The sequence below is a fragment of the Brachypodium distachyon genome, chromosome 5 (genome assembly GCF_000005505.3).
Source record: "Brachypodium distachyon strain Bd21 chromosome 5, Brachypodium_distachyon_v3.0, whole genome shotgun sequence".
Taxonomy (NCBI): Eukaryota; Viridiplantae; Streptophyta; class Magnoliopsida; order Poales; family Poaceae; genus Brachypodium; species Brachypodium distachyon.
In genome coordinates this window covers 28,163,183-28,190,477 of record NC_016135.3, presented here as the reverse complement: position 1 = coordinate 28,190,477, position 27,295 = coordinate 28,163,183, and the positions used below count along the sequence as shown (strand labels likewise).

The 27,295-nt window shown below is 46.1% G+C and overlaps 2 protein-coding genes, 2 long non-coding RNA genes and 1 pseudogene across 7 annotated transcripts; 3 read left to right on the top strand and 2 right to left on the bottom strand.

The window, feature by feature from the left end:
- Positions 1-738: 738 nt before the first annotated feature.
- LOC100830269 (F-box/FBD/LRR-repeat protein At1g13570) lies at positions 739-3,736 on the top strand. Of its 2 annotated transcripts, none has more exons than XM_010242349.3 (5): positions 739-945; positions 1,647-1,762; positions 1,857-2,777; positions 2,872-3,027; positions 3,130-3,736. In XM_010242349.3, exons 2-5 carry the CDS (start codon positions 1,664-1,666, stop codon positions 3,484-3,486), a joined length of 1,533 nt encoding a protein of 510 aa, XP_010240651.1. In that variant the 5' UTR covers positions 739-945; positions 1,647-1,663; the 3' UTR covers positions 3,487-3,736. The 2 variants fall into 2 exon arrangements, with proteins under 2 accessions (XP_010240651.1, XP_010240650.1); XM_010242348.3 differs by having other exon boundaries at positions 740-903.
- A 1,938-nt stretch (positions 3,737-5,674) lies between these two features.
- LOC100829446 lies at positions 5,675-8,739 on the bottom strand (annotated as a pseudogene).
- A 2,600-nt stretch (positions 8,740-11,339) lies between these two features.
- Positions 11,340-13,404, top strand: LOC106865482. The gene is made up of 2 exons (XR_001404689.2): positions 11,340-12,177; positions 13,067-13,404. It is a non-coding gene; the product is annotated as an uncharacterized LOC106865482 (long non-coding RNA).
- A 1,083-nt stretch (positions 13,405-14,487) lies between these two features.
- On the top strand, positions 14,488-26,397 carry LOC100829149 (disease resistance protein RPM1). Of its 3 annotated transcripts, XR_001404857.2 has the most exons (11): positions 14,488-15,336; positions 17,180-19,106; positions 19,194-19,439; positions 19,542-19,799; positions 19,897-20,277; positions 20,450-20,669; positions 20,778-20,818; positions 23,542-24,241; positions 24,359-24,423; positions 24,514-25,506; positions 25,997-26,397. XR_001404857.2 is itself a non-coding variant. In XM_014896018.2 (8 exons), the coding sequence occupies exons 1-8, from the start codon at positions 14,564-14,566 to the stop codon at positions 21,135-21,137; spliced, it is 3,993 nt and encodes a 1,330-aa protein (XP_014751504.1). In that variant the 5' UTR covers positions 14,488-14,563; the 3' UTR covers positions 21,138-23,419. The 3 variants fall into 3 exon arrangements, 1 of the variants encoding a protein (XP_014751504.1); XR_001404856.2 differs by having other exon boundaries at positions 24,514-26,397; XM_014896018.2 differs by lacking the exons at positions 23,542-24,241; positions 24,359-24,423; positions 24,514-25,506; positions 25,997-26,397 and adding an exon at positions 20,991-23,419.
- On the bottom strand, positions 25,063-27,226 carry LOC106865621. Its single transcript, XR_001404860.2, has 3 exons — positions 26,864-27,226; positions 26,488-26,707; positions 25,063-25,379 (listed from the first exon to the last, which is right to left on the bottom strand). It is a non-coding gene; the product is annotated as an uncharacterized LOC106865621 (long non-coding RNA).
- Positions 27,227-27,295: the final 69 nt, after the last annotated feature.

Genomic DNA, 27,295 nt, shown 5'->3' with positions numbered 1-27,295 from the left:
CTGTAGGTAAGTCCATTGTGGTCAAATTTGCCCAAAACCTATAAAAAAAGCCACCAAATATTATGTCTTCTTTTCCCTTTGGTAAATCATCACCAAACTGGCAAGCCGCTGGAGAAACATCGTGAGATGTTGCATCCCGCGGAGATGAGTGAGAAATAGAAAAGTTTAGGATGTTGGGAAAAAAAATAAGATATACTTGTATTTTTAGAAACCGGATCCAACACGTTATAGAATCACGGTTTCAATCATGCAAAACGGTGAACTGTCGAAAAAGTTTTCCGGAGATAAGATAAGATAAACATATTTTCAGAACGACATGACTCGTACGTTTCATAAGCACGACGTCAACCGTACAAGACGGTGAACCGCCCACCGAATGCAAATGGATAGATATTTCTCGACAAACAAATGTAACGTAAGTTTCGGTTCGAAAACGACGCCCATCGAATACAAATTGGACATTATTTAAAAGAAAACGGACGTGCTCCGGTTTGACGACGCAACACGGCGCCCACAGAATACACATCGGACATTATTTAAAGAAACAGAAATATGATCTCGAAAACGCACGGCGCCCACCGAATACACATCGGACATTATTTAAAGAAACAGACCACGGTTTCGAAAACGCACGACGCCCACCGAATACACATTGGACATTATTTAAAAAAACAGAAGCACGGTTTCGAAAACGTGCTGCGGCCACCCAATACACATAGGACATTAATTAAAGAAACGGAAGCACGGGCTCGGAACCAGAAGTTTTCTCCCGGTCTCTCTGCCACTGCCATCTTCTTCCTGCACCCACCAGCCACCCACCACACCTAGGACTAGGGCCCATGGCGCGGCGGTGAGCTCCGACGATTTGCTCGGCGAGGCCCTTCCTTCCAAATCCCCCCTCTGGTGAGTCCCCTGTCCCAGCGGAGCGGCGGCCTCCATCCATAGGTATCGTTGTGATTCCGTGCTTCATTCAGTTCGAATCCATGTTAAGAATTCGTTTGTATCGTTTCCTCCGAGGATTATTGATTGCTGAATGCTGATGGTGACAAGATTCTGCCCTGCCCCGATCTTGTTATCCATTCCCAATCATGTTAGCTTGCACAGCCCGGTCGCACGCACCCGTCACTAATCGCCGCCTGTGCTGTCCATCCAAATAAGTAGCACGCGTAGATCTGCTTATTTTCGATTGCCATGGTCTACTATGATTCTGATTGCATGGAATTCAATTTTCGAATGCACTTTGAATAGTTTCTTCAGTGTTCTGCTATGTGCCAAACAAAACTGAATAAGCACCCAAGGTGTGTTTGGCCCTGGCTGAGTTAGACTATGGTCATGCTGACATGTCCAACATAGAAACCTTGTTCTGAATCATGTAGAGATTGAATTCTTTCAAGAGCATTGAATACATCATGAAGTTAGTTTAATTGTCTCTGTCGCATAGGCTGCAGATTTGTTTCTCCAAGAGAACAAGGTTGCAGATTTGTTTCTTCTTGAGAACAAGCTTGCAGATTTGATTAGTCCAAAAGGATATTCTTTTTGAAGAACCATAAAGTTAAACTATGTTATTTACTAGTTCGTACTATTAGTTCCTAGCTTGCCGAAACATAATGATCCTTTATCTAGTTTGTTGTACTTGTTCATTGCAGATAGAGTTTTATCTTATATGCATCAGTGCACCCTGATGGACAAACAAAGCAGCCCAAAACGGTCCACCAAAAACAAGAACGATGTTTCCAGCATTGAGCTTAAACTTCTACCCCCTGTATGGATTGACATGCCTCAATTACCGACTCTTCAAAAGCACTGTTTTAGCAAGGAGCCTGACCACTGCTACTAACACTACTTGGCTATTACAGGGCGTTCTGCAGGACATATTGTCACGGTTATCAATCAAGGAAGTCTTGAGGATGACCGTACTTTCTCGTGAATGGAGACAGCTGGGGATATGCCACCCAGACCTGGTATTCACCAAAGAGACCTTCTTTGGCAGCAATACAACCATGAATACTCACCTGGCATCCAGGATTGCTGAATTCATCACCAAAGTTGATAATGTGTTGCGCCCACTGTGGTCTACTCCAACTACAACTACCACCATGCTGGATAAGTTTGTTGTCAAATGTAGTCTTGGCAGAAAGTATAAGAATCACATTGATAGATGGATTAGCTTTTCCACTGCATCAAAGGCCAAGCACATTGCTCTTGATCTCAGGTCTGAACCATCTTGGTTTGAATCTAGATATGGCAAGTACATTTTACTGTTGTGCAATCTCAGTGGCCCAAACGGCTCATGTGTCAAGTCTCTTGATCTGGGATACATGTGTTTAAAGCTGCCCCGAAGTTTCAGTGGCATCACAAACCTCAAGAAACTCAAACTACATACGGTGTCGATCAGTGTAAATGATCTCCGGTGCCTGCTGCAAAGTTGTGCTCTTCTTGAGAGTTTAAACATCGACTCGTTGTTAAGCCCAAGGAGGAGCTCCTTGGAAAGTTTATGCATACGCCAGGTGCTGCGCCGGCTGCAGTACCTGCACGTGCGCCTGTGTGACCTGCACATGATAGATTTGAATGCTCCCAATCTTACCGAATTTGAGTTCGACGACTATATGAATAAAGTTGTGCTCAGTGGATCTTTGAAGTTGTCAGAGGCGACCTTTGCATCATACAGAAGATATCTCACCATTGTTCATGATGCTTTGGACTTCGTCTTGAACGAGCTTCCAACTGCTCTTCCCCATGTGCAAAGACTATTTCTGCAATTGGCTTTTGAAACTTCGGTTTGTTCTTGAAAGAAGTGCCTTGTTTCCACTCTTTAATTTTGCTCTAGTGTTAATTTATATTTTTTGTGGTTGTGCATTGTTTCTGTTCCAGGTGCGAAGTTCCAGCAAAACCCAGACTAGCTTCATCAATTTGAAGTATCTGAACATCAACCTTCATATCTCTGGCTATCCTCCGGACATTAGTTGGGTTATGGGGTTTGTTAACCTCTTGGAATTATCCCCTTTCTTGGAAGAACTGGAACTGCATGTAAGTAATCCAATAATTAATCATGGCATTTTTTTTCTATCTTTCCAGCCAAATATATAGATGTATGTTGAAGTTAACGAATGGTCGGATATACCCGTGCAGATGCACCCTCATGGATATATTCAAAGTGATCCAAGGACAGTGGCAGCCGTGCAAGGACGTCCACATCGTCATCTCAGGAGTGTCTACATGACTGGCTTTTGTAGTCTATTGGGGGTACCCGAGCTGGCGCTCTACATCCTTGGGAACGCTACTGTGCTTGAACACATGGTTGTAGATTCAGTGGTGAGGATGAGCTATGGACATACAGCGGATCAAATATATTCGGTCAGCAGGGCCAATGAGTTTGTTCCGCCTAGTCCTGATGAGCAGGAGATGTTCGGCACGAACAAGGATAGGAAGTATGCGAAAGAACACCTTGGCAGAGAGGAGTTTAGTTACATCCTCACCATTGTGTGAATTACAACGGCAGGGGCTGTCTTTGGTCTCCCCGGTGCCGCTCCTCGGCAAAAAGAGCTATTATACATGACTGGGATGTTATGTTAGCCCATCTTTGTAACCAAACTGGTTGTATATTTCGAATCCTCAACCCTATAACTGTGTCTCTTGATTATCAATAAATGGTTCAGGGTGGCCCTGTCCTGCCGTAGTTTCCGTCAAACGACGGCAGGGCTGGAGATCTTATATATATATATAAGTGGATGCTTGATGCATTGGCGTGGCGAAAAATCGACCGGGGAAGTATGAGCACGAAAAATAATTCTGTTGGTCTTCACTTTGTGTTCAATCAGGTAGTAATGAATCTCCTTTGTCGCCAGCTTATCTGAATGATTTGGGGTATGCCTTCCTGTTGCTCTTTCATTAACGAAGCCAGCATATTATTATTACCTCTTGTATCCAACAAAAAGTATTATTTGTCGGATCATCTCATTTTGTTGCCTGTTATACATTCGCCTGAACTGAACCTATACTACAGTTGCCTGCTCTTTCATTGTAGCAGATTCGCTTGGTAACTGCTGTTGTTTCAGTTTTGTTTACTCGTAAATTTGGTTATATCAACTCTTTGCCAAAAGTTTGAAATTTCTGAATGGACATATTTGAGAAGAAAATAGGGGTGCGGGAAGAGAGAATGTGAAGGAAGTTTTGCTTTTTTTTTGGTCCGAAGAATATCTACTCTCTTCCCAGAAAGTATAGAATTTTGTCCCGCAAAAAGGAGAAATATTTTTTTGGCAAGACAAATTTGTAGGCAAAATGATTCATAAATCGTGTATTGTTCTATAAAATCTCGGAAATATTGTTTTGTGGACATCGAAGGGGAATGGTGAGGAGTTGTCTAACCTGAAGAACTAGAGTATATTGTGCCTTGTTGTACTGACCGTAACTGCTTTGGGAACAAATTTGTAGGTTTTGCGTATTTTGGTCTGAAGAATACGTACTTTCTTCTTCCCACAAAGTACAGAATTTTGTCTCGCAAAAAGGAATAAATAAATTTTTGGCAAGACGAATTTGCAGGAAAAAATGATTCATAAATTGTTTGTTTTGTTCTATAAAATCTCGGAAATTGTTGTGGACATAAAAGGAGAATTTGCAGGCAAAAATGATTCATAACCCTTCTACTGTTGTGGAATGGATTTGGTTGATGCATGTTCCTTGCCTTGTCTTATGAGATGGATTTGAATTGAGGACACTTGCTCAGACTAGCACCGGCAGGAGGAGCGGCCAAGGTCAGAGGAGGGGAGAAGCTTGTATATGAGTAACTGGGCCGCCCACTAGTGAGCTACTCGTGATATAGCCCAACACATAATACTGGAGGCCCGACAAGCGAGACGAATGAAACAAAGGGATAGCAGCCCAAGACGACTCGTCGCACGGTCGGTAGAGCTCCCGATCCCAGAAACCCAGATAGAGAACCCTGGTTGCCACCGCCGGCGACGGCGGACGGCGGCGCGAGGTCAACGCAAGAATAGGCGGCCGGCGGAAGATTGTTGTGCTAAATTAGCCTGTCCTTTGATTCTAATTTTAACCTCTGCTTTTGGGCCTCCTGAAGACGTCTAGTTTGAGTTAGGCCCTCTTTGATTCGCAGGATAGAAAAAATGTAGGAATAGAAAAAACTCAGGATCAGTGTGGACTGTCCACTTGATTCTTATGGAATTGAAAACATAGGAATCGCCACAAATGGTTGCATGATTGCAACATAGGAAAACCATAGAAACTTATGAACATAAAATATACGGTTTTGCTATTTTTTAAGCGACTGAGAAATAACTATTTCTAAGTCAATGCTTACAACCGTCCGATCTAATCATTGAGATTCGTGCAAAATTCATACAAGTACAAATGATGTGAAAATCTTAATCGGATGGCTATGATTGTCGACCGAGAAATAACTATTTCTAAGTCCATTGGGAAATAGACACTCCCTAAAATATATTATTTCTAAGTTTCTGCTTTGAAAAACTAGCCGTTACTAACCAGCCTGTTGAGCTAGCCGTTGGGTTAAGCCTATATATATGACAGCTCCATGTGAAAATAGCTCCATATACATCGCGTGCTAGTGTTGATGTGCCAAGTGGAGACCACAACTATCATAGTGATATACAAGCATTTAATTACTCTAGAGAAGCTGGGAACCACAAGAGAGATGATATCGCACAAGCAATGTGGGCACAATATACATCAAGGAGATCTTGAAATATGGAGTATGTAATATGGCATCCATGTTCAGCCACCATTCTTGTGCTCAATATATGACATGCAATTTCTACTATCATTCTTGTACTTCAAACTTGCAGCACTAATGCAAGTTCTGTAGCATGCCTAAAGTTTTGTTTACATACACTAGCAAAATATACTAAACCAGCTAGGTCAGTTCTATGACTCCTTGAACTAAGCAAAAGTATAAGCCACCTACAGACCAAAAGCTTACCTAATAGATTACCTCTGAACTTAATGATCACCACAAGGGTTCTGGTTTTGATAATTAGTCTGAATACGCCCAATCTCCCATTTAAGTCAAGCCAACCTTAGTTCATTCGTAGAGTATGACAAGAAAATTTCCCTGTTCTCCTTACTTTTGAAGATAACTGATGCCATCAACATATCACCTAGTTGTAAACCATCCAACTCTTCAATCGCTGTGATGCACTTGTTAATGCTGTATGGATCCACTAGCTTCTTCTCCTCAATAGCTGCAAATCGATCAATTTCTTCTTTCTTCAGTTTTAGATATCTCTCCTGGAATTCATCATCAATGTTACGTTTTTGTTTTTTCCCACGCCTAGTGTCATGTTTTTCTGAAGATAATTGTGCAGATCTTGGCAGGGATTGCATATGTTGCATAGGAGTAGATAAATGTGGGAGAGAATCCAAATTGGCTTCCTCATGTTCTTCATCCAGAGTAATTGGCATGTCTGACTGGTTTGCAACTTGCATGGTAGGTGATGGTGATTGACAGAAATCAGCCATTTGTGTTGGCTGTGACGAGGGAACAGATGCACGCTTCGTCTTGCTAGCATAATGGTCCATACCTTGACGAGTTCTCCCTTCAGCATAACGACCTAAAAAATATTTGTTAGAAATGTTTTAACCAATTTAACATCATTCTAAGAGTGTGTGCTGCAAGGAAAGTATGGTCAAAATGGAAACAAAACTAATATGTTAAAATCACCTTAATAGATTGGAATTAAATCCTCATAGAAGGGGAATGATTTGTCTCGTCATAGGAGGGCATCTTTGCTGTTCTTATGAGAAGGAAAATCATCCCAAACACTATCAGGCGCAGCCACCATACGTCTCTCGCTTTCCCATCCAAAACCGCTTTCATCCAACAAATCTTTCACGCTACGATAGTCTTTCTTCAGATCTTGCTCCTTTTGTTTGACTTGGTGAAGAGTTAATGATACACCAAACTTTTGATTTAGTTTACAAGCAATATTTGTCCATGCCTCCTTGCTCCAAGCATTATTTGTCCGAAAACCAGGCACATCATAATCTTTTAGGAGCCCAATGAGAAACAACTTCATTTGGTGACTCCATTTGGCTCGAGAATTGCTCTTTGTGCTTTCTAAATATTTCATCAATAAATAGGACACCTTCAGTTTCATCAATTGGTCTCATAATTTTAAACCAATAGCACACTGCAAATAAACGGAATTGCACAAATGACTTCATCAATGTCGACACTGAAATTTCAGAGCAGTACCTGTTTCTTGATGAGGCCCTGCAGTCCCACCATCAACTTCGAGATCAGTTGGCCCCTTTGATTGTGAATAATGGCCACTCCATCCTGACAAGCAACGTCGATCATCCATCTGCATACATGTAGATTTTTAGCTTATATGATGGGGGCAACAAATGCTATATATTAATAGGAGATGCTTGAAAAGGAGAAACTTAGTGCTACAAACTCAATTATAATCAGTAAGCTACTAAGCTCTGTGCTCTTGTCCCTCCTGACCAACCAAAGGCCAGCTGGTTCTTGGAGGTTTACAAAAATGTAAAAAGTACTACTACTTAATAAGTTACAAACTACAATAATTCTTAAATCGTTAAGTACAAAAGTAAAAAACCTATCACATATATTTGCAGTTTTTCTAAGCATCCCTGTCCGGAGTGAATTGATTTTACAAGAATTATGTCAGGAGATTGCTGGAATGGAAAAATACCCATGTTCCAAATGGTTCTAACAAAGAAATTATAACTTGTCTTCCAGACGCTTATCTTCTATGTTTGATGTAGTGACACTTCTTTAAATAAAATGGACAGTGGAAAATTATACCCTATACTAATTTGCTAATTCAACCGCTAATAGATCGATAAGCATGTCTATAAAATATATCGACAGTGGTTTAGGAACTAAGACAAATGTGGAGAAAAATGATGTTCCCATAGCCATGAGAATAATCCCCAACTCCCCAATCCCTGGGCCCAAGTCGAAAATCTGAGAAATCTGAGAAATCTAGCATAAGTTGCAGCTCAACATGGATCAACTAATCTAGATCCTGGAGTGGCCTCTATCTCTAACAAACCTTGCAGTGGGGAAGAACAAACCTAGAGTAGATTCTAACATACCTTCTTGTGTGGGAGATGATGGGAAGAAGCAGGAGAAGCAGGTCACCGCGCGGAGAAGGAGAAGCAGGTCGCCGCGCGGCCGCGCGGCCGTGGAGCAGCTGCAGCGTGCGAGTCGCCGATGTGAATGGAAAGGGAAGTGCGGATGTGCTTCTCTTCAACTAGTTGCTGTCGCCAGAAGATGCGCGAAGAGTTCCCGCGAAAACAGACCGTGCGGGTGAGCGAGCGGAGCGCGCGCGCTTTTCTTCGCGCCAGGAATTTCACCGAGAGGTCAGACTTCATGGAAAAAAATCCTGTGAAATAACATAGGGAAACCCCATAGGAAATAATACTGAGGATTACAATCCTGCAGATCAAAGGACGTCCATAGGAAAAAAAAAATCCATAGAATTGCAATCCTTCAAAAATCCTGTGAAAATCCCATCAATCAAAGGAGGCCTTAATCTGCTTTTGGGCAATTTCTCTTTCTGTACAGATTCTTTCTTTGTTTGTTTTTCTCTGGAGCATGTCCTCCTTGTACAGTTTTTCCCCCTTGCTCAATGGAAAAGGCAGAACCACTGCCAGGTTCGTCAAAAAAGGTTTTAACCTCTGCTATGAACTACAGAAGTAGTGAATCGTTGTGTATGCACAGTCTCGTGGTCGACGACGATGGCTCGTTACATTTTGTTTGTATTTTGACTTGCAGTTTGTTGACAAATGCTATTGTCTGTTTCCTAGAACAAAATTGCTGTGTGGATGTGATTCATGATTGCTTGCTGAAATAGTAGCCGTGCATATGGTTTATCTAGTCTGTACGTATCAGTGTACCCCGATGGACAAACAAAGCAGTGAAGAACACTCCATCAAAAGCAAGAGCAATGGTTTCAGTATGGAGCTTCAACTTCTATCCCATGTATGTAAGGACCCATATTTAAATATGTCAACCACATGATCTGCTAAATCACGCACGGTGTTAGCAAGGAGCGTGACCAATTGGCTTCTCATGCTCATTACAGGATGTTATATGCAACTGTCACGGTTATCACTGAAACTGATCGAGGATGAGCACACTTTCTCGTAAAGACCTGGTGTTCAACGAAGAGACCTTCTTTCGCAGCGCCCCCCCCCCCCCGGGTTAAAGCTTGCCTTCATCCGGCAGGGGTGCTCCGGTGCTAAACGGCATCTGCATGTGCCGAGTGTCGAGTTGCATCCTCCAAGGAGATGATCCAAGCTATAGATAGGCTGCTGCGTGGAAGGACAAATTCCTAGCCAGACAGTCGTTCGTCTCTGAATTGATTGATACTATATCAGGTCGCGCGCAGTCGTGGCCGCTCCTTCCGTGTTGGTCACCTGCACAAGGAAAACGGGGCACGCGCACTCACCCGCTTGAGACGACGGGCTGTTTACAGTGCCCTAGCTAAGCTTTATGTCTCTTCCGCTGTTGGCACATCACCCCATATATAGTCACCACCACCACCGCCAACAGCACTAGTCTAGCAAGCCCTAGCCTAAGCTTTATGTCTCCCTCCAAAGAGTTTGTTTCGCCTTAAAAGTCCTCAAATTAAGGCCTAGGCTACGTTTTGCAGAGAGCAAGACACAGAGGAGCACTGTAGCGCATGCTGTGCAACAGTCGTGCACGATCATGTGTCGGGAGACTATCGTCGTGCTGTGCAGTATCGGTCGTCCAAAATATCTTCAGCAATATCGGTCGTCTAAAAATATCTTCACTTTTCTCCGCTGCATTTGAAAATTCAGGAACAACTTCCTTTTTAACAGAAAACTCTCTCCTCCTATAAGTTTTTCCAAATGCAAAATTCTTAATTGCAGGTCTCGAGATGGAGCGTGGAGCATGTTCAGATTCAAGCAATGATCAGGGACATCAAACAGACCAATCTAAATCTAATCCCATCTCCACTTCTCAGATTTCTCATTTATACATTTATACAGGGATTCAGCATTTACTCCGATGCAGCTTGGAGCCCTCTTGGCTGCCAACATTCTTTCCCACCTAAATCAAGCAGGAGGCGAAGTTTATCACAGACAAAAGTCTAGCACTTGCTTGCCAACACAAAGATGCTGATAATCATCCAGGTCACTGGTCTATAAGATCATGTCTTCTACAGATCATGGAAGTTCACTCCAATCTCGGGACTACTATGGTACATACTTTTAGGGACAACAATACTCTGGCACATCATCTTGCTGGGAAAGGCAGACGCCTTCAGAGTCAAGGTCCAATTATTTCTTGTGCTAAAAAAAATCATAGGACTACTGGCTGCCCTTTGAGGCAAATGTGTAACTCTCAGAGCCTTGATCCATATAGGCTCTCTCGTGTATTTCGTTGTTAATGAATAAATAAATTCCCATTCTTACACAAAAAAAACCCCGAAAGAAATAGCTTGGTCTAATGGTGCCTGTAACCTCTTGTCATGTCATCTTTAGCTAATCGTGAGAGCTTAGGAGCAAGTATTGCAACTGACTGGAGTACTAGTTAACAGCACACTCCTCTTTCTTCCCTCCAACCCACCAAAAATATTATATTTAAAATCTTACACCCTGTCCATGTCACCATATTGTACTTGCTCTAATTCGCTTCCTTCACGAAGTGCAAGCTTCGTCAGACATTTTAGTTACTTGTCGGCGGGTTTTTTTATTAGCTCATCGCCGCCGTCGTGTGTCTCACTATACACAACATTATTTAACCATGGGCATTGGAAAAAAATATTGGAAAAACAATGTACTTGCCTTACGCACATTGGAAGAAAAAAAACAATGTTTCTGCCTGGCGACTGAAGAAAACATTGAAGAAACATTGTTTTGCCTTGAACATTGGAAAAACCAATTGTTTTACCTTGCGCACTAGAAAAAGATATTGAAAATAATAATATTTGGAGAATTTTGAGAAAAAGCATTACTAAAAAGCATTAGTTTCCATAAAAAAAAGCACTAGCTTGAAGCGAAAACGTAGGTTCCATAGTGTACAGGTGCACATCAAATTTTACTCCACATGGTCAACCCGAACAGTGGCCTTAGGTCTCTCCGGATTATACCTGGGCATGGCAGCCCGGCACAACGACCCGGCCCGGCCCGAGGCAATTTTCGGGCCGGGCTCCGGCTTTATTTTACAGCCCGAAATAAGCCCGGCCCGGCCCGGTATTAATTTCTGGCTGCAGAAAAAATGGCCCAGCAGCCCCTCCACCCCACGTCCAGCCGGCCTGGCCCAACAAGCTACCAATGTTCCACACATATACCCTCCAAACCCTAACTGCCCCCAACTCCAAATCCCACTGGACTCTCTCTTTATCTCGGTCTCGGTGGCGGCGCTTACCCCAACCGCGCATCGCGCACGCCATGGCCCGACGCGGCGGCGGCGCACGCGGCCGGTACGGGAGCTGATCCTCGACGACGCCGCCGACCGGCCTTCCTCTCCTACGACGCCGACGCCTGAGCAGCCTCCCTCTCCGAGTACCGCCCGACGCCGCCACGGGCGCCTCCTCCTCTCCGATCGCGCGCGTCGCCAGCCACCCCCTTCCTCTCCTCTGACCGTCCGCCGCCGCTGCCATGGACGCCGCTGGACAGCACAACGCCAAGTATCACCAGCGCCGCCTCCGTCGCTGCTTACCCCCCGATCTGCTATTCGTTCCTCCGACCACCGCGCGACGGCCTCCTCTCCGACGACCACCGTGCGACGGCGATCTTCCTCGTCCACTGCAGATCTGAAGCCAAGTCCGTCTCCCTCAGATCTGAACTTCTGAAGCCAGCCCCTTCTCCCTCGTCCGCCATCTGCCCATCTCCAGCGATCTACGACGGCTCCTGTTGCTGTTTTTTTAGGCGTCGTTGCTGCTGTTAGATACTTGATCTACAAGGTCTTAGCATGTTGTTGTTTAGTGTGTGCGTGCTCATGCGTTGATTGCGGCCTACAGGTTGAATGAAATTGATTATTGCCTTCTATTTTGTCTAAAATCTGTCAACTGCCGGGCCTCGGGCCGGGCTTGCGGGCTTTTGCCGGGCCGAACTCGGGCTTGTGTTTTGGGAAAAATTCGGGCTTCGGGCCAGGCTCGGGCTTCAGAGTCGGTGGTCGGGCCTGGCCTGAGGAATGTCCAGGTATGCTCCCGATTTACCTCACAATAAATGCTAAGAGATCAAGCAGTGACTTGGATTTGTATAAAAATCTATACAAATCAATCTCACTGCAGGTTAAAGAATTATACAATAGTTTCTGTACGAAGATAGTGGGTAATGGGAGAAGTATTCCTTTTTGGGAGGACATGTGGCTCGGAGATGTAGCTTTTAGTACTAGATTTCATAAACTGTTTAACATCTATATGAATCAAAACATTACTGTTGCTGATGCTCTCCGAGATGGGTGTCAGCATATGACGTTTAGAAGAAACTTTAGTCCGGAGACCTTCCAGTTATGGGAGGATCTCAAGGTGCTCTATTCTGCTGTAGTTTTAGGGGCTCAGGAGGATAGTAGTTGGTGGCTGCTGGAAAAGAATGGTAAATTTTCTGTTAGGTCTTTTTACAATGTGCTTATTACTAAACAGATTGCTTTCCCTTTTAAGTACTTCTGGAGCCTTAAAATTCCTCTTAAGATTAAAGTTTCATGTGGTTGATTGAGAAAAATAGCATTTTGACTAGGGATAATCTTTTGCATAGGGGCTGGGAAGGCCCAAAGAATTGTGTTTTTTGTGATAGGGATGAAAGTATAGATCACCACTTCTTAAAGTGTCCAGTTGCTAAGTTTGTTTGGAGAGTTGTAGGCTGCACATTTGGTATTGATTCATTCCCAGTTTCTATGTTGTCTATTCATGATTGGGTGAGAACTTTCCCTGTTGGTATTCGACAAATCTTAATAATTGGTACTTCTGCGCTTTGTTGGTCACTTTGGAAAGCTAGGAATGCAATTTGCTTTCAGAATAAATTTCCTGGTGACCCCACTAATTTAGTGTTTTCATTATGCTATTGGCTGGATTCATGGTCAATTCTACAGAAACCTGATGCCAAGAAGAAGTTGTTGGCTGCATCTGTTATTTTGAGAAAGGTTGTGATGGATATCCTGAACAAGTCGTTTGGTTGGAACATGCACATGCGCCTGGAGGCTGGTTGATTGACATTGAAATGATCTGTCTTTATTTGGTCTCTATTCTACTGTGATAGGTAGAGGATGGCTGCTGTTTGGTGATTGTCCAGAAGTTGCTGGCAATCTGTTTTACTTTCTTGCTGAACCTCTATCAAACTGTAATGAAATCGGGAGCTTGCTCCTAGTTCTAAAAAATCACAGGATGTTATATGTGCGATATACTAGTGTCACGGTTATCACTCAAAGAAGTCTTGATCGAGGATAGTCAGTACACTTTCTCGTAAATGGAGACATGCAGCTAGGAATTTGCCACCAGACCAGCTGGTCTTCAAGGAAGAGGCCTTCTTTGGCAGCCCCCCGCGTGAACGTTAAAGCTCTTAATTCATCCGGCAGAGATGCTCCGGTGGCCGGCAAAGATTATTCACGATCGATGTTAGTACAAGATGTGTGCTTTCGCTTTTTAGTTTCGAAATTGCTAGGTAAAGCATGTGCCGAGCGTCGAGTTGCATTCTCCAAGAAGATGATCCAAGCTAGCTAGCTAGGATGCTGCGTGGAAGGACAAATTCCCAGCTAGACGTACAGTTGGTCTCTGAATATATTGATATATCAGGTCAGGTCGCGCGCTCCTTCCGTGTTGGTCTTGAGCAAACAATTGTTTAGAATTCGCGCATGCAACACGGCATGCAGTGGATCCGTTCCGGGGGCGGCGTCACCTGCAAAGAGGGCACACCCGCGAACCACCCCCACCGTACCCAATGGCGCACGTACAGCAGTGCCCTAGCTAAACTTTATGTCTCTTCCGCTATTCGCACATCACCCCATAGTCACCCACCAAAGAGCCTAGGCTACGTACGTTTTGCAGAGAGCAAGACACAGAGGTGCACGATCGTGTGTCGGGAGAGAGACGTACGAGCAAGTCTAAAGTTAGCGATTCAAACTGGCGCAGCAGGTGACGAGACACGAGAAACAGTGTACCTACATCCTAAAATAGGCAAGGCAAAACACGTCTGACGAGAAGGTGCTACGACTCGCATGCTAATCTGCCATCATGGGCACTGCACTCGACATGACAGGCCAACAGCATGTCTAGTAGGCCTGCCTCCTTGGGTCGTGTTGGACGGCCATCCATAGCTACAGAAAATAACCTCCGCACCGAAATCTCCGAGCATATTCATATTTCTAGCTATCTGCACGCCTGCGTCGGCAGCCAACAGTATAAATAAGGGAAAATTGACCGTAATGCGTAATCCAGCAGCCAGAAAGACCGCGTAAAATAACCGCGTAAAATAACGGTGTCTTGGAGCCAATGTCCTCTATAAATAACGAGCTTCTCAAAGGAAGCAGAGACGACAACAAGTAAAGAGAACTAACACAGAGAGGGGGGTGAGAGACAGACCGTGTGCGACCATGGACTTGGGAGTATCGGCGTTTCGCGCCGTGCTGCCGTGTCTTGGGAAGCTGCTCAAGCACGAGTGGGGCTTGAAGGAGAAGGTGAAGAATGGGGTGAAGAGCCTCCAGATCGAGCTGGAGAGAATGGAACCTGCCCTCGCGAAGATCTCCAGCACGCCGCCGGACAAGCTTGACCCGCAGGTGAAGCCCTGGGCCGGCGAGGTCAGCGAGCTGTCGTACGACATGCAGACGCGCCTCCACACCTTCATGGTGCACATCGAGCACCTCGAGTCGACCAAAGGCACCCTCCGTTCTCCCGTGAGCAAGTTCGCCAAGTGGAAGATTAACCATGAGATAGCCAGCTACATCTCTAAAATAATGGCCAAGATTAAGGAGGTGAGTGAGCGGCATGCCAGGTATCTCCATAGGTTAATGGAAACTACTCCCACAGAGAAAGTGAACTCTCGTATCATTGCCCTGTGCACCAAGGAATCTGACCCTGTTGGCATAGATGGGGCAACTGACGAGCTAATCCAGATGCTGTCCAAGCTTAATCATGTCTCCATTGTCGGGATGGGAGGGCTGGGCAAAACCACCCTTGCTCGAGCAGTGTGCATCAAGATCAAAGGGGAATTCGATTGTGAGGCTCTTGTTCCTATCGGTCAGTGTGCTTGCCCGGAGAAGGTTCTGAGGGACATCCTCATTGAACTTCAGGCAGAGGATCGTGTTAATGAACTACATCACCAATACCAGCTAATCAAGATACTGCGAAAATTCCTGGTGGATAAGAGGTACGCATGCATCGATGCTTGCTAGCTAGCACCTATGTTTCTTTTTATAAGATGTTCAGATTTCTTGTCTATGAACTTGGTCAAAACTTAAGAAATCAGGACAAAACTAGAACATCTTAGCTAGATTTAGGAACGAGGGGAGTTTGAAGGAAAATGTCAGTTTGGCGGCTACAAAGTTAGTTGGATGGTGTGTTTATGCTTGATTTGTGTCGTTAGCTTCCGATTACAGTTTGTAACTTCGTATTATTCTATCGATTATGTGTTTATGCACGGGTGCTCTAACACGAACCATACGAGCTCCTCAGCCTCCACGGAAGCCATGCATGGCCGTGGTCACGGAGGCACGGAGCCGAAGACCACACGGACCTGGCAACTGAGGCTCGCCGAGCAGTCGACCAGCACCACGGTCGCGCCGTCCACGTTGAAGCTTGTCGCGAGCCACATCAATTAGCATTTCCTAAATGAGAGAGTTCGCTAAATGTAGTAAAATCTATCACAGGTTTAATTAAGTAATGTAAATAAGTTTCACTAAATGGGCATTACCAGCTTACCCGGCGGGTAAATCCCCATTAGGGCACGGGTTTGGAAAAAAAAAACTTTACCAACGGGTACGTAAATGGGAAAAATCCCGTGGCCATCCGGTAGAGCGAGTACGGGTATGGGAATGCGTAACCCATACACATGTACCCGTTTATCCATATACTAACTAGCGTGTGAGTGTGATCTTCACAGAGAAGATAGGCTCACAATGTGCTGCAGTTTTTGTCATGATGTGTTGCTATTTTTAATGTTACATTGCCTTTCTATGTGGTGTTGTTGTTGTTGTTGTTGTTGTTGTTTATATTGTGCTAGTGTAGTGTTGTTTATGACAAGATTATTACTTTTTTTGAGAAAAATCTTATTACTTCAAAGGAATATATTGTTGTTTACGACTATGCGATCAAATTTTAACATGGGTATTTTTACCGCGGATACCCGTCTACCCTGACGAGTAACGGGTATGGGAAAAAGTTGTACCCGTTGGCAGGTATGGGTACGGGTAACGGGTAAGATCAAAAGGAACGGGTAAGGGTATGGGAAGGCACCACCCGTACCCATACCTTGCGGGTGCCATCCCTAGCCCGCACCATGGTCATGCTGTCCACGTTGAAGCTTGTCGCGAGCCACATCAATTAGCATTTCCTAAATGAGGGAGTTTGCTAAATGTAGTAAAATCTATCACATGTTTAATTAAGTAATGTAAATAAGTTTCGCTAAATGGGATAAGCGGGAGGAATATTTTGTTAAATGGGGTAGTCACAAATGTCAAAACATGGTGGTAAAGATGGAATTCTCCCAAGAAATAAATATAAAAATTATGAATTAATTATAATTGCAAACATGATTTCCTGATGTATAAATAATGAATTATTGTTATAAATTCATGCTAAAGATTACATTCTCATCAATTATATGTTCATATGTTAGGTGGGCACTTATCTTAATCTTTAACAAATTAATGTATATTGATTGTGCATGTATGAACAGTCAATCTTCTCTATTATTAATTATTTCTATATATATGAGTTTTAGATTACATAGAATTGCCTCTTATGTTGCAAAATGCACTTTTAAGATTTGTGATGCCTCTTATAGCACCATGTTGTAAGCACGAACAGTAATATGTGCAACTTAGAAGCATTAATTCCAACGGTGTGATAAGCATTCTAAAAAAACAATGTATTGAGTTATTTATTGGTAAATCCTGCATTACCGTACTCCTATAGTTTTTCTGCCTTCTCCCCTGCATTTTGAGTATAATCACAGTCGTTTATTCAAGTCTCTTCCCTTTTGGTGTGAATAGGTGCTTAATTGTCATCGATGATATATGGGATAAGAAAACCTGGGACTTGATTAAATGTGCTTTTGAGGGTAGCGATGGAAGTAAAATCATCATCACCACTCGTAACCACGACGTTGCCAAAGAAGTTGCTGGCGTTTACACGATAAAACGACTTTCCAGTCCCAGCTCCATAGAGTTACTCCGTACCAAAGTATTTGGTGCTGACACTAAAAGCCCTGGTACTGATGCCTTGTCTGAATTTGATAGTTTGTCAGATAAATTTCTGAGAAAATGTGGTGGTGTGCCAATAGCTATCATTGCTATAGGTAGCTTGCTTGCTAATAAACCATGGCAGAAGTGGTCTGAAGTGTATAAATCTAGCGGTCTTGATCAGGCCAAGAAGGAAGAGGTTCTAGAGAACGTAAGGATGATAATGTCTCTCAGCTATTATGATCTACCCTTGCATCTGCAGAGTTGTTTTTTGTACCTAGGCCTATTCCCGGAAAACCATTGGATTGAGAAGAATATGCTGATATGGAGGTGGGTAGCAGAAGGCCTTGTTACTGGTTGTAATGAACAAAATGTAGGGTTATTTGAACTTGGGGAGACCTATTTCAAGGAGCTATTAGATAGGAGCATGATCCAGCTGGCGGTTAGTCCTCGTGACCTCGGCCAAGGTGGTTGCCGCGTCCATGATCTTATGATCAGCCTCATCCGAGAGATAAGCAAGACAAAGAACTTCTGCATGGTTGTAGGCAGTAAGCTGCAGGAGAGCACATCTGAAACCAGAACCATTCACAGATTAGCCATCCACAGAAGCGGAGCAAGTGTGGACCAAATTCAAGACACTAGGCTGGAAGTGGGGAATGTGATGTCATTTTATGCCAGAGGGTGCTCCGGTAAGAAAAGCTTGCCTCCACTCTCGAGGTTTGCAATTATGCGTGTAGTAGATTTGGAGAGCTGTGATTCATCCGTAGGAGATTGCAAAAACCTGAAGCAGCTGGAGAAGTTGATTGAGCTGGAGTACGTTGGGCTTTTGGGCACACCAGTAGCCGAGCTCCCCAAGGAGATACGGCGCCTCAAGCGCCTACAGACCCTCGACATGAGGGCTACCGGCATCAGCGAGCTGCCGTCTTTCGTAGAAGAGCTAACGAAGCTGAGGTGCCTGCGTGCTGGCAAGGGCACGAGGATGAAGGGCCATGTAGGGAAGCTGACATCTCTGGAAGAGCTGTGGCTGCACTCGGCAGACAAGTCCCCGGACTTTGCTGCCGAGCTCCGCAAGCTGACGGAGCTGCGGGTGCTGGTGATCCACTTGGACAAGATGGATGATCCTCTGCAGAAGTCGCTGGTGGAGTCCTTGTGCTGCCTGAAGAAGGTCCAGGTCCTGCAGGTCTGGTCGGACGCGGCGGAAGGGACGACAGTCCGCCTGGGCAACTGGGAATGGGAAGGCGACTCGCAGTTGCAGCTCCGGCAGCTGCTGCTGTACGGGATCACCCTACCCAGGCTGCCGGCATGGATCAACGGCTCGCGTGCCCCGGACCTGTCGAGGCTGCTGCTGCAGGTGGAGGCCCTGGAGGAACGGGACCTGAAGATCCTTGGGCGGATGCCGCTGCTCCGGTCGCTCTACCTCTACAGCGAGGAGGGCAACCGCCTGTCGTACACCGTGGGCAGTCAAGAGTTCAAGGTGTTGGTATACCTCAACACCAACATAGAGCTTGTATGCGGCGATGGGGCGCTGCCAGTGATCCAGGAGCTGGTGGTGGGCGGCATCAGGGCGGGGATGGACGTTGGCCTGCAGGGGAACATGCCTCTGCTGGAGAAGGCCAGCTACGGCCTCGACTGCAAGGGCTGCGGCCCCGTGGAGGTGCGCGAGGCAGAGGATGCGCTGAGGAAGGCGGGCCGAGCCCACCCCAACCGCCCCACACTCTCCATCAACAGATGGAACAACGTACGTACTTCATGCCTACTAGCTTCTTAATTCATTTCCATAGAACCGATGTTTAATTCTTCTAATGCCTATTTTTATTTGGCTCAGTTTGGATTGGAGTTCTGCCAAGGAATTATCGGGTCTGTGGTCCCGGGGCTTGTGAGGGCAATCACGGCGCACTCTGACGCACTCGGGGGTGCAGGGGAAGCCGACGTCAGGAGCATCATTTTCGGAAGCCCTGAATTTGCCAATGCAATATCGGACGCTCTAGCTCGGCTTCCTCCGGAAGCTATTGGAGCACCACCTAAACTCGCATTGCATCACACTCAGTATGGCACGGGCTCTCCATCCCAGGTAATTGTAAATACTAAAGCCCTTGTTTATTCTTCAAAAATAAATTTAGGCAAAATAAAAACTACACTAGTGAAATATGATCCTCTCCCGCATGCATCTCAGTTTGCAGCAGGTAAAGAAGAAGTCGGCAGCCTGTCGTCTAGCATCGTCAGCAACCCTGCGTTTAGGGAACTAGTAACAGATTTTGCAGCTGAATCAGGAGTTGATTTACCACCTTATTTCGTCGACAAGCTGAGCCCCCAAGCAGTGGATTCTTTAACTGCCTGCATTCTGGAAGATAACTATGTTGCATTAACTACACTTCTGCAGCAAGTGGTCACCGGTGGTGGTGGCACAAGCAGTTCTTCTACATCTGAGCAGGTAGCCATGCATGCATCCCATTTAGTAACAAAAGCGCTCGGTTGTTCAGTTCACTAATCAGTGGATTGTGTTTTTTTTTTTTACCGCGCACACGCAGCGACCAACCGGTCATTCTGAAGGTGAAGGACAAATCTCTAGCGAGGACGTGCAAACTTTTCTCAACAGCCCGTTTGGAGCCCAAATAGTATCAGATATGGCAACTCAAGCAGGAATCAATCCAGCTGTTTTGAAGAACGCATTTGAGAAGTTGCAGCAGGACCCTAAGTTTGTTGAAAGCTTCCAAAATTTGAACATCACCCAGAGCCACGACTTTGCTAAAACGGTGCAGCAACTTGCACCATGCATTATTAGTCATGCAGGGCAAACTAGAACCCTCGACATATCTTCGATGACATTGCAAAGTGTTTCACTTCACCTGCAAATTCTTCAAGGAGTACGTGAAGCTTATTATGCTCGTACTGCCGCTGGTGGTGCTGAGGTAATTAAGCCCCTAACTTAAGAACACTGTCAACTTGTATATGCAATGCATGCATGGGTCTTTGTTTCTCGCAATGATATTCTGAAATGTTTTGGAGATAAGAGCGCTTTGTCTGTTAGCTGCATGCATGCAGTACTGTACGTTGCTTGATTTCTTAAATTTTTTTAAGCAGGGATGTGGCGACCAAAGCTTTCATGTTAAGATCGTGTTGGATTATTTCCCTGGTTTGGAAATAGAGGATCTAGATGATTTCTGGGAAGTGGCGGGGAAGACGAGGCAGAACCCTGAACGACTAGTTGCCTGCATGAATAGTAGAGGCTTCGACCATTCTAGATTCATGAAGCTATGGGTGTCAGAAGCGGTGAGTCAGATGGCTGAAGAAAGGGACCAAGGTACGTACGTAGCTTTTCCGTTACTTATTCTTCCTAGATTATTTCTCCGGTCCAGAGCTCCAGCTGACAGTACTACATGTACTGATGTACATGTCTTGTCCTGCGCAGAAAACTCTGGCGCAGGTGTCAGCCGTGAGCCGCAGCCTGAGGTAACACATGCATGCATCATACGTTCCTTTGCTCCAGCCCGTATGAAAAAATTAAGCAAAACCACCACATCTGGGGCACTCTTCTGAAAAAACCACCTTTTTTTTAATTACCACCGTTTTTGGGACCGGACGTACTCCTGCACACTGATTTGGCAGTTAAGTGCGTTTACAGGGAGGCCCACTTGTCGGTGCCAGCCTGGCACCACAATGGACAAGTCGTGGCCGAGCTTGCTTGATGAGGTGGAGAGTCAACGGCGACGCGGCGGAGGGCCTCCTCGGCACTTTGGCCGACGCCCGACCGATCCCTAGAATTTGGTGAGCACGTATTTGAGAAGCAGACTCTGCACTTGCGTGATGTGCAGCGGAAGGAGTTGCTGTTTGGCCACAGCGGCGACGATTGCCTCACCACCGGCTGGGATCTGTACTTCCGGGACAAGCAGCTGAGCCTCCGCCTTCTTCATTCGCAGTGAGAACGACCAGCTTCTTATCGGCTCGCGACGCATCTTATTGAGCGAACACCACGCGCGCGAGCAGGTCCAGGACGTCATGGGAGTACCTGAACGACACATCTTTCCTTCCCCGTCCTCGAAGTTGAGCAGCACGCCCATATTGCCGCTACTGCCGGTCGTCTTCTGCCGCTCCGGGAAGTGCCTCTCGACGTGCTGCTTGGGCACCACGAGCCGGTTGAGCTTGCCGAAGTCGCTGGGGGTGCGCACACGCGCACCCGCGCCATGGCCGCGGAGCAGGCCCTGCCTCAGCTCGTCCAGGAACGCGAGTTCGCTAGTCGTGGCCGGACACGAAGAAGAAGAAGAAAGCTCGAGCTTTTGTGGTAATTGGTGACGGCGTCGCGGCCGCGGAAGCGGAGTCGTAGGCGCGGGCCGCGGAGGACTCGTCGTAAGCGCAGCGCCTCCGTCCCTGTGAGTACAGACGCTGCCGGCCTGCCTCCGGTCAACCCGCGCGCCCGCCACGCTCCTGCAACACAGGCATCCGCAGCCACAACACGGGCGTTTCGCGCAGAAGCCCCACCCAACCCATGCGCCCGCCGTCGCCACTTCCCCGGCGCCGGCGATGCGCGGGCAACGAGGACAGTGACCTCGCGGGGCGAGGCGAGGCGAGGCGAGCGACGACCTCCTGGGTCACGGTGCAGCGGGGCAGATCGAAGATGGAGGGGCGAGGCAGAACTTTCGAGCAGTGGCCTGAGACGTACCCGAGCCATCGTGCAGGCCATGTCCAGCGTGGCGCCAAGCTGGCATGAACAGGCAGGGCCCCTGTCAGGTTTTGCATCACAATGCACTTAGCTGCCAAATCAGTGCGAGGGAGTACTTCCGACCCCAAAAGCGGCGGTAATTTGAAAAAAATTAAAAAAAAGTAAATTTCACGGAACCACAGATTTTTGGGCAGGGTTCTCAACGAGCCCTCACTTTTGCTAATTTGTCCGCAAAACCACACGTTTTGTGTCCAATTGTCTCACATCACCCAAACAACGGTTTAAACGCATTTGACGTTATTTCTTACGTGTGAGTCCCGCATGTCATGCGCCGCGTCTTTTTCGTTGAACCCCTCACCTTCTTCTTGTTTTCCTCATCCCCTCGTCTGCCCCGCGGCCCGTGCCGCCTGCTGCCTCTCCGGCCGCGTGCGCCCAGGAATTCTAGCGGCCAGGAAGATCCTCGCCATCACCTCCTGCGCCACCACCGCCCTGTCCTTCTCCACCCGCGGCCAGGAATCCATGAATCAGCAGCAGTTGTCGAGGAATTCTAGCGGCAAGAATTGAGACATTTGCAGCGGAGACATCCAAGAAAAAGCATCAGCAGCAACGAACAGCTAGAGAGCACTGGCAGCGGCGGCTCCAGTGGTCCTGGAGACGGACGTGCACTGCTGGCCTGCATAGTCCGTATGCCACCACGAAAGCCCCACGGGCATCCGCTTTAAGTCATGTGTGCCGCCCGGCCGCCTCCAGAGTCTCTCAGAGGCGCGCCTCCAGGTTGTCCGCCCACCACACCGCCGCCGCCTGGCTTCTCCACCCGTCCCCGCGCCGGTCCGCCCGCTCTCGGTCTCCCCACCCGCGCTGCAGCTGCTCCTCCCGCCGTCCCGATACAATTCGGGTGCAGCTCAAAGGCCTACTCCATCACCACCACGCTACTAATCCTCTGCCATTGATCTCCGCGCGCAGCCATCTGCCGCCCCCAATCGTCGTCATGAGGCCGTCCTCACGCCCGCCGCAGCCGCCATTGGCGCGCACCTCGTCTCCCACCAGGCGATTGCTCGTCGGATACCCACGGGGTAGAGAAATCAGGACAATATGCTCACTGTACAAGAAGACGAGGGGATGAGGAAAACAAGAAAAAGTCGGAGGGGTTCAATGAAAAAGACGGGACGCCTCACATGCGGGACCACATGTAATAAATACCGTCAAATATGATTAAACCGTTGTTTTGAGCGATGTGAGACAATTGGACACAAAACGTGTGGTTTTGCGGACAGATTAGCAAAAGTGAGGGCTCGTTGAGAACCCTGCCTCAAACCTGTGATTCCGTGAAATTTACTCTTAAAAAAAATGTGATTTTCCTAGAAGATTGCCCCAAATGTGATGGTTTTGCGTAATTTTCTCGTCCCATAATTCTTGTCTTTGTCGTAAAACAACGAAAAGAATTATGGATAAAATAACGACAACAATTAGGGGACGGAACGAGTACTTATTACTTGAGAATGCATTACATCTTCAGGTGGACATGGACAGCTTGCTCACCTGGCGCAACAACCCGGACGGAGTCGCTTTTAAGAATGAGATGCCAGGGCTGTTAGGAATAAGCCCAGTTGCTTTCTCCAGAATATTGGACAAGCATACGCAGACTCCTGAGATGATTGCTAGCCTGAACAGGGCTTTGGCGGAGCTGGGATTCTTTGGAGGTGGCCCTATTGCTGCAGATGGTGCCAGATGCTATGGATCATATCCTCGACCAGAACGTGGCCGGGCCATCCTTGATGCCTTGTGGTGGAGAACAGGCCAGGGCCGATGCCAGCGGCAGTTTACTCAGCAACCAGCCCATTGGCAGCCAAATGGAAAACATAATAAAGGCTCAACCTGGAGGTCAGACCGGGACCAATGCCAGCAACACGTTCTCCGGAGCCCATGGCAACCCAGCCATCGGCAGCCTAATGGAAAACATAATAAAGGCGCAACCCGAAGGAGAGACCGGCGGGGTCGATGGCAGCAGCATGTTCTCCGGTTTACTTAGCAACCCGGCCTTCGGCAGCCTAATGGAAAACGTAACAGCAAGCATGGCGCAGGGTACGAGTGCAAGTAATGCGCCGCCGGAGAGTGGGCAAGAAGGTGAGGCCGTCTCCCGGATGCTGAAGAAAGTGTTACCGGTGGTGGAGCAGGCCCTCGCTGCTGGTGCGAGCAGTGGACAGCCTAGCTCAAAGGTATGTCCCAGATCGATCACCATTAATTGTGGCTCTTCTACTGTTATGCATTGCCATGCTTAATTTGTGTTGGTTACGACGCGTACTGACGCTTACATGCATATGCCACTCCACCAGCTGGACAATGCCGGGAAGGCGGCCGAGAGAAAATGACCTTCAAATCACGAGTTCTTACCATGAAGGTCCGTACCTTGCCTGTGTTCCACTTCGATTTAGAATCTGGATGAACCTTTCTGACAGTCTCCTGTCATGTGTTTGCTGGTCTTTTACAGGTTGATGCTTGCTTGGTTGGCATCGGGCTTTCGGTAGTTCCGTTGCGAGTCGGAAGGCCAATGAACTTAATATGTGGCGTTGTTGAGTCTATAAATATTTTTACAAAAAAATTTAAAAATGAAAAAAAATTGAAAAAAAAATGAAAACTGAAAAAGAAAAAAAAAACAAAATCATTAAAAAAATTATTTTGCCAATTTTTTGGGTGTGTCTTTTTCTTTCTGGGGGAAGGGTGTGTTTGTTTGTTTTTTGTTCTTCTTCTTTCTTTTCATGTTTTGGTTGGGTGGGTGGGGAACTCCGCCTATGCCATTTTAAGTTAAACACTTATGATTGTGTAGCCGGTCCCAAGCCCGGATAAAAGGAGGAGGGACCAACCATGTGCTCATGTCGTGGGGAGGGTAATGTGTTGTGTTTACAAACCCATTTTATAGTACACAAATAACAATGGCAACTTCCCGTAGGAAGAGTAAAATAACACATCAATTCTCATAATAATTCCCAAATCAAAAGTTGTTGGGACGGTAATGTGTTTTGTTGCACTCATGCAGGTGTTGGGAGAGCCTGAATCAACACAATATTTTATTAGCATGTACAGTACTACCTAGAAACAACATGAGTAGTATTTATCAATGCGTTGACTCCTTCACAGGACACAATACACTTGTCTTCGCAATAAAAAAAGGACACAATACACTTGCTCAACTCCAAGTAAGATGGGGAACTCTTTCTCAGGCTGGAGAGTTAGATTCAAGTCAGATATTGTTCTTCTTGGGTCTAGGGAGCATAAGTAATATATTACCACTTTCATCCACCTTCAGTTTTTCAAAAGTGTCGAAAAACAGCTCTCACCCACCTTGTTCAACCCCCCCTGCATGGTGACGAACCAGGTCAACCGGGGGTGGCACAAGTTAAGTGTCCGGGCGAGTACCCGACGACAACGGGCATCAGCATTAATGTTTTGATATTCTTTGGAGAAAATGTTCAAATTTGAAAAGGTATTGTCTTTATAGAACTTTTAGGAACCTCAAAAGAACACTAGAACCGCACGAACTAAAAAATAATTTAGATGTAAATCCAATAAAAAAAATACAAGAAAGCTATACTTAGAATTAATCTGCAGATCTTCCAATCATATCAACCTACCGTCTATTGAAGAAGTTGATGAAATACCAATATGGAGGAACAAACAATGTAACTTGCCTTTAGTAACGACTAATATATGATATTAATATATGGTTACGGTCGTCTAGCGCATACCCAAAACCTCTTTTTGTGAGTTACGTAGTAGTATTGAAGGGACATGCTTCATTTTGGTTCTTGCTTGTTTATAGTTTTCCTTATGCACATAGAAAGAGAAAGTTAATTGCTGTAGGCATAGCTGCTTTATGTTGGACTATTTGGAGAACTAGAAATGAAGCTTGTTTTCAAGGGAATTATCCTAAAGATCCTGCTAATTTAGTATTTCTTATGTGTTACTGGTTGAAGTATTGGGCGGGACTCAGAAGTGTATGATGAAGGAGAAGATTATCCTAGTTGCCCAGCTTGTCCAGTTGGTTGCTTCGGAAGTTCTCCACTCAAGACATGGTTGGAGCTTGTATGAGAGGCGTTTGGCAAATGGTTGATTCGGTTTTGAGGACTCAGTACTTCTCTGGTGGCCTTTTGGTCTGTGATTTGCGCAAAGTCTGTTGGTGCAGGTTGGAGGCCTGTGTCTACGTGTTATTCCTGTTTTTCTGTTCTGAACTTTGAACTGAACTCTGTAGTCCGATGGGCCAAGGCTCCTTCGTCTAAAAAAATCAGTAGTGCAGGAAGGTAGACTGTGTTTGGAGCAACTTACAAGTCCGTTAATTGGTATAAAGTTTTGAGCTGCTATGACACGTGATATTTAAGATTCAGCAGTGTTCAAGAAAGAAAAAATTAATAAATCGATCAAAATGGTATTAAACCTCTTGTGAAGGAACGTTACAGAAGATACGTACCTCCTTCAAGCGGATGAAAGACTAAGCTTGTTGAACTCCTTTAGGTCCAAATATTGCGAATTGTGAATAGCTTGATGGACAATGTACTCCGATATCATCGACTGGAGGATTAATTATACTCCAGTATCATTGACAGGATGGCTAAAATTATATGGGCCATTATGTTCCTCTCTGCAGCCTATTTGGATTTTCCTCAAACACCTTATCGGCGTAAGTAGTTCTGCAGAAACAACACCACAGGAAAGCGGGGGTTAATTTTAGCAGACCACCCCAGACCCAAGATGTGTTATTCGCGGACAAATCAAAACAAAAATGAAAAGTAAATGTGCGGTTACTGATCTGACATCAAGTGGAAAATCTATCGAAAAATCCTCACCTTCGGAAGCAACGAAACGAAGACGAATTAGGCATTAGGGAATGATAGGAACGTTGAGGGAGAAGGACAGCCGGCGACTTGAGCAGGGGAGAACAGGAGAGATGCTGATTAGAGGGCGGAGCCATGAGGTTTGGCAAGCCAAGGTTTGCGGCCGCTTGGCTTATTGTTGGGGGTTACTGTGCGTGATGGGCAGAGGTAGGAGGGATGGGAAGGAAGGCGGTGGTCCGGAGTCCTTGCTCAGGCTAGCGCCGGCAGGAGATAGGAGAAGAAGGAGCTCCTAGCTCAGGCTAGCGCCGGAAGGAGGAGCGGCCAAGGTCGGCGCCGGCAGCAGTCACGGTGGAGGGGTTAAGCTTGTACTCCGTATGTTTTTTTTTTTAAGAACAAGGGAGAAGCTGGTAGTTGTATATGTACACAGTAGAGTAACTGAGCCGG

Excerpts from the sequence above, each read along its gene's own strand:
- LOC100829149 (XM_014896018.2), top strand. The coding sequence starts at position 14,564 with ATGGACTTGGGAGTATCGGCGTTTCGCGCCGTGCTGCCGTGTCTTGGG. Across the intron at positions 19,107-19,193 it reads CCATCAACAGATGGAACAAC|TTTGGATTGGAGTTCTGCCA; the intron begins GTACGTACTTCA and ends TATTTGGCTCAG. Across the intron at positions 20,819-20,990 it reads GCCGTGAGCCGCAGCCTGAG|GGAGGCCCACTTGTCGGTGC; the intron begins GTAACACATGCA and ends GTGCGTTTACAG.
- LOC100830269 (XM_010242349.3), top strand. The coding sequence starts at position 1,664 with ATGCATCAGTGCACCCTGATGGACAAACAAAGCAGCCCAAAACGGTCC. Across the intron at positions 1,763-1,856 it reads AGCTTAAACTTCTACCCCCT|GGCGTTCTGCAGGACATATT; the intron begins GTATGGATTGAC and ends TGGCTATTACAG. Across the intron at positions 3,028-3,129 it reads TGGAAGAACTGGAACTGCAT|ATGCACCCTCATGGATATAT; the intron begins GTAAGTAATCCA and ends ATACCCGTGCAG.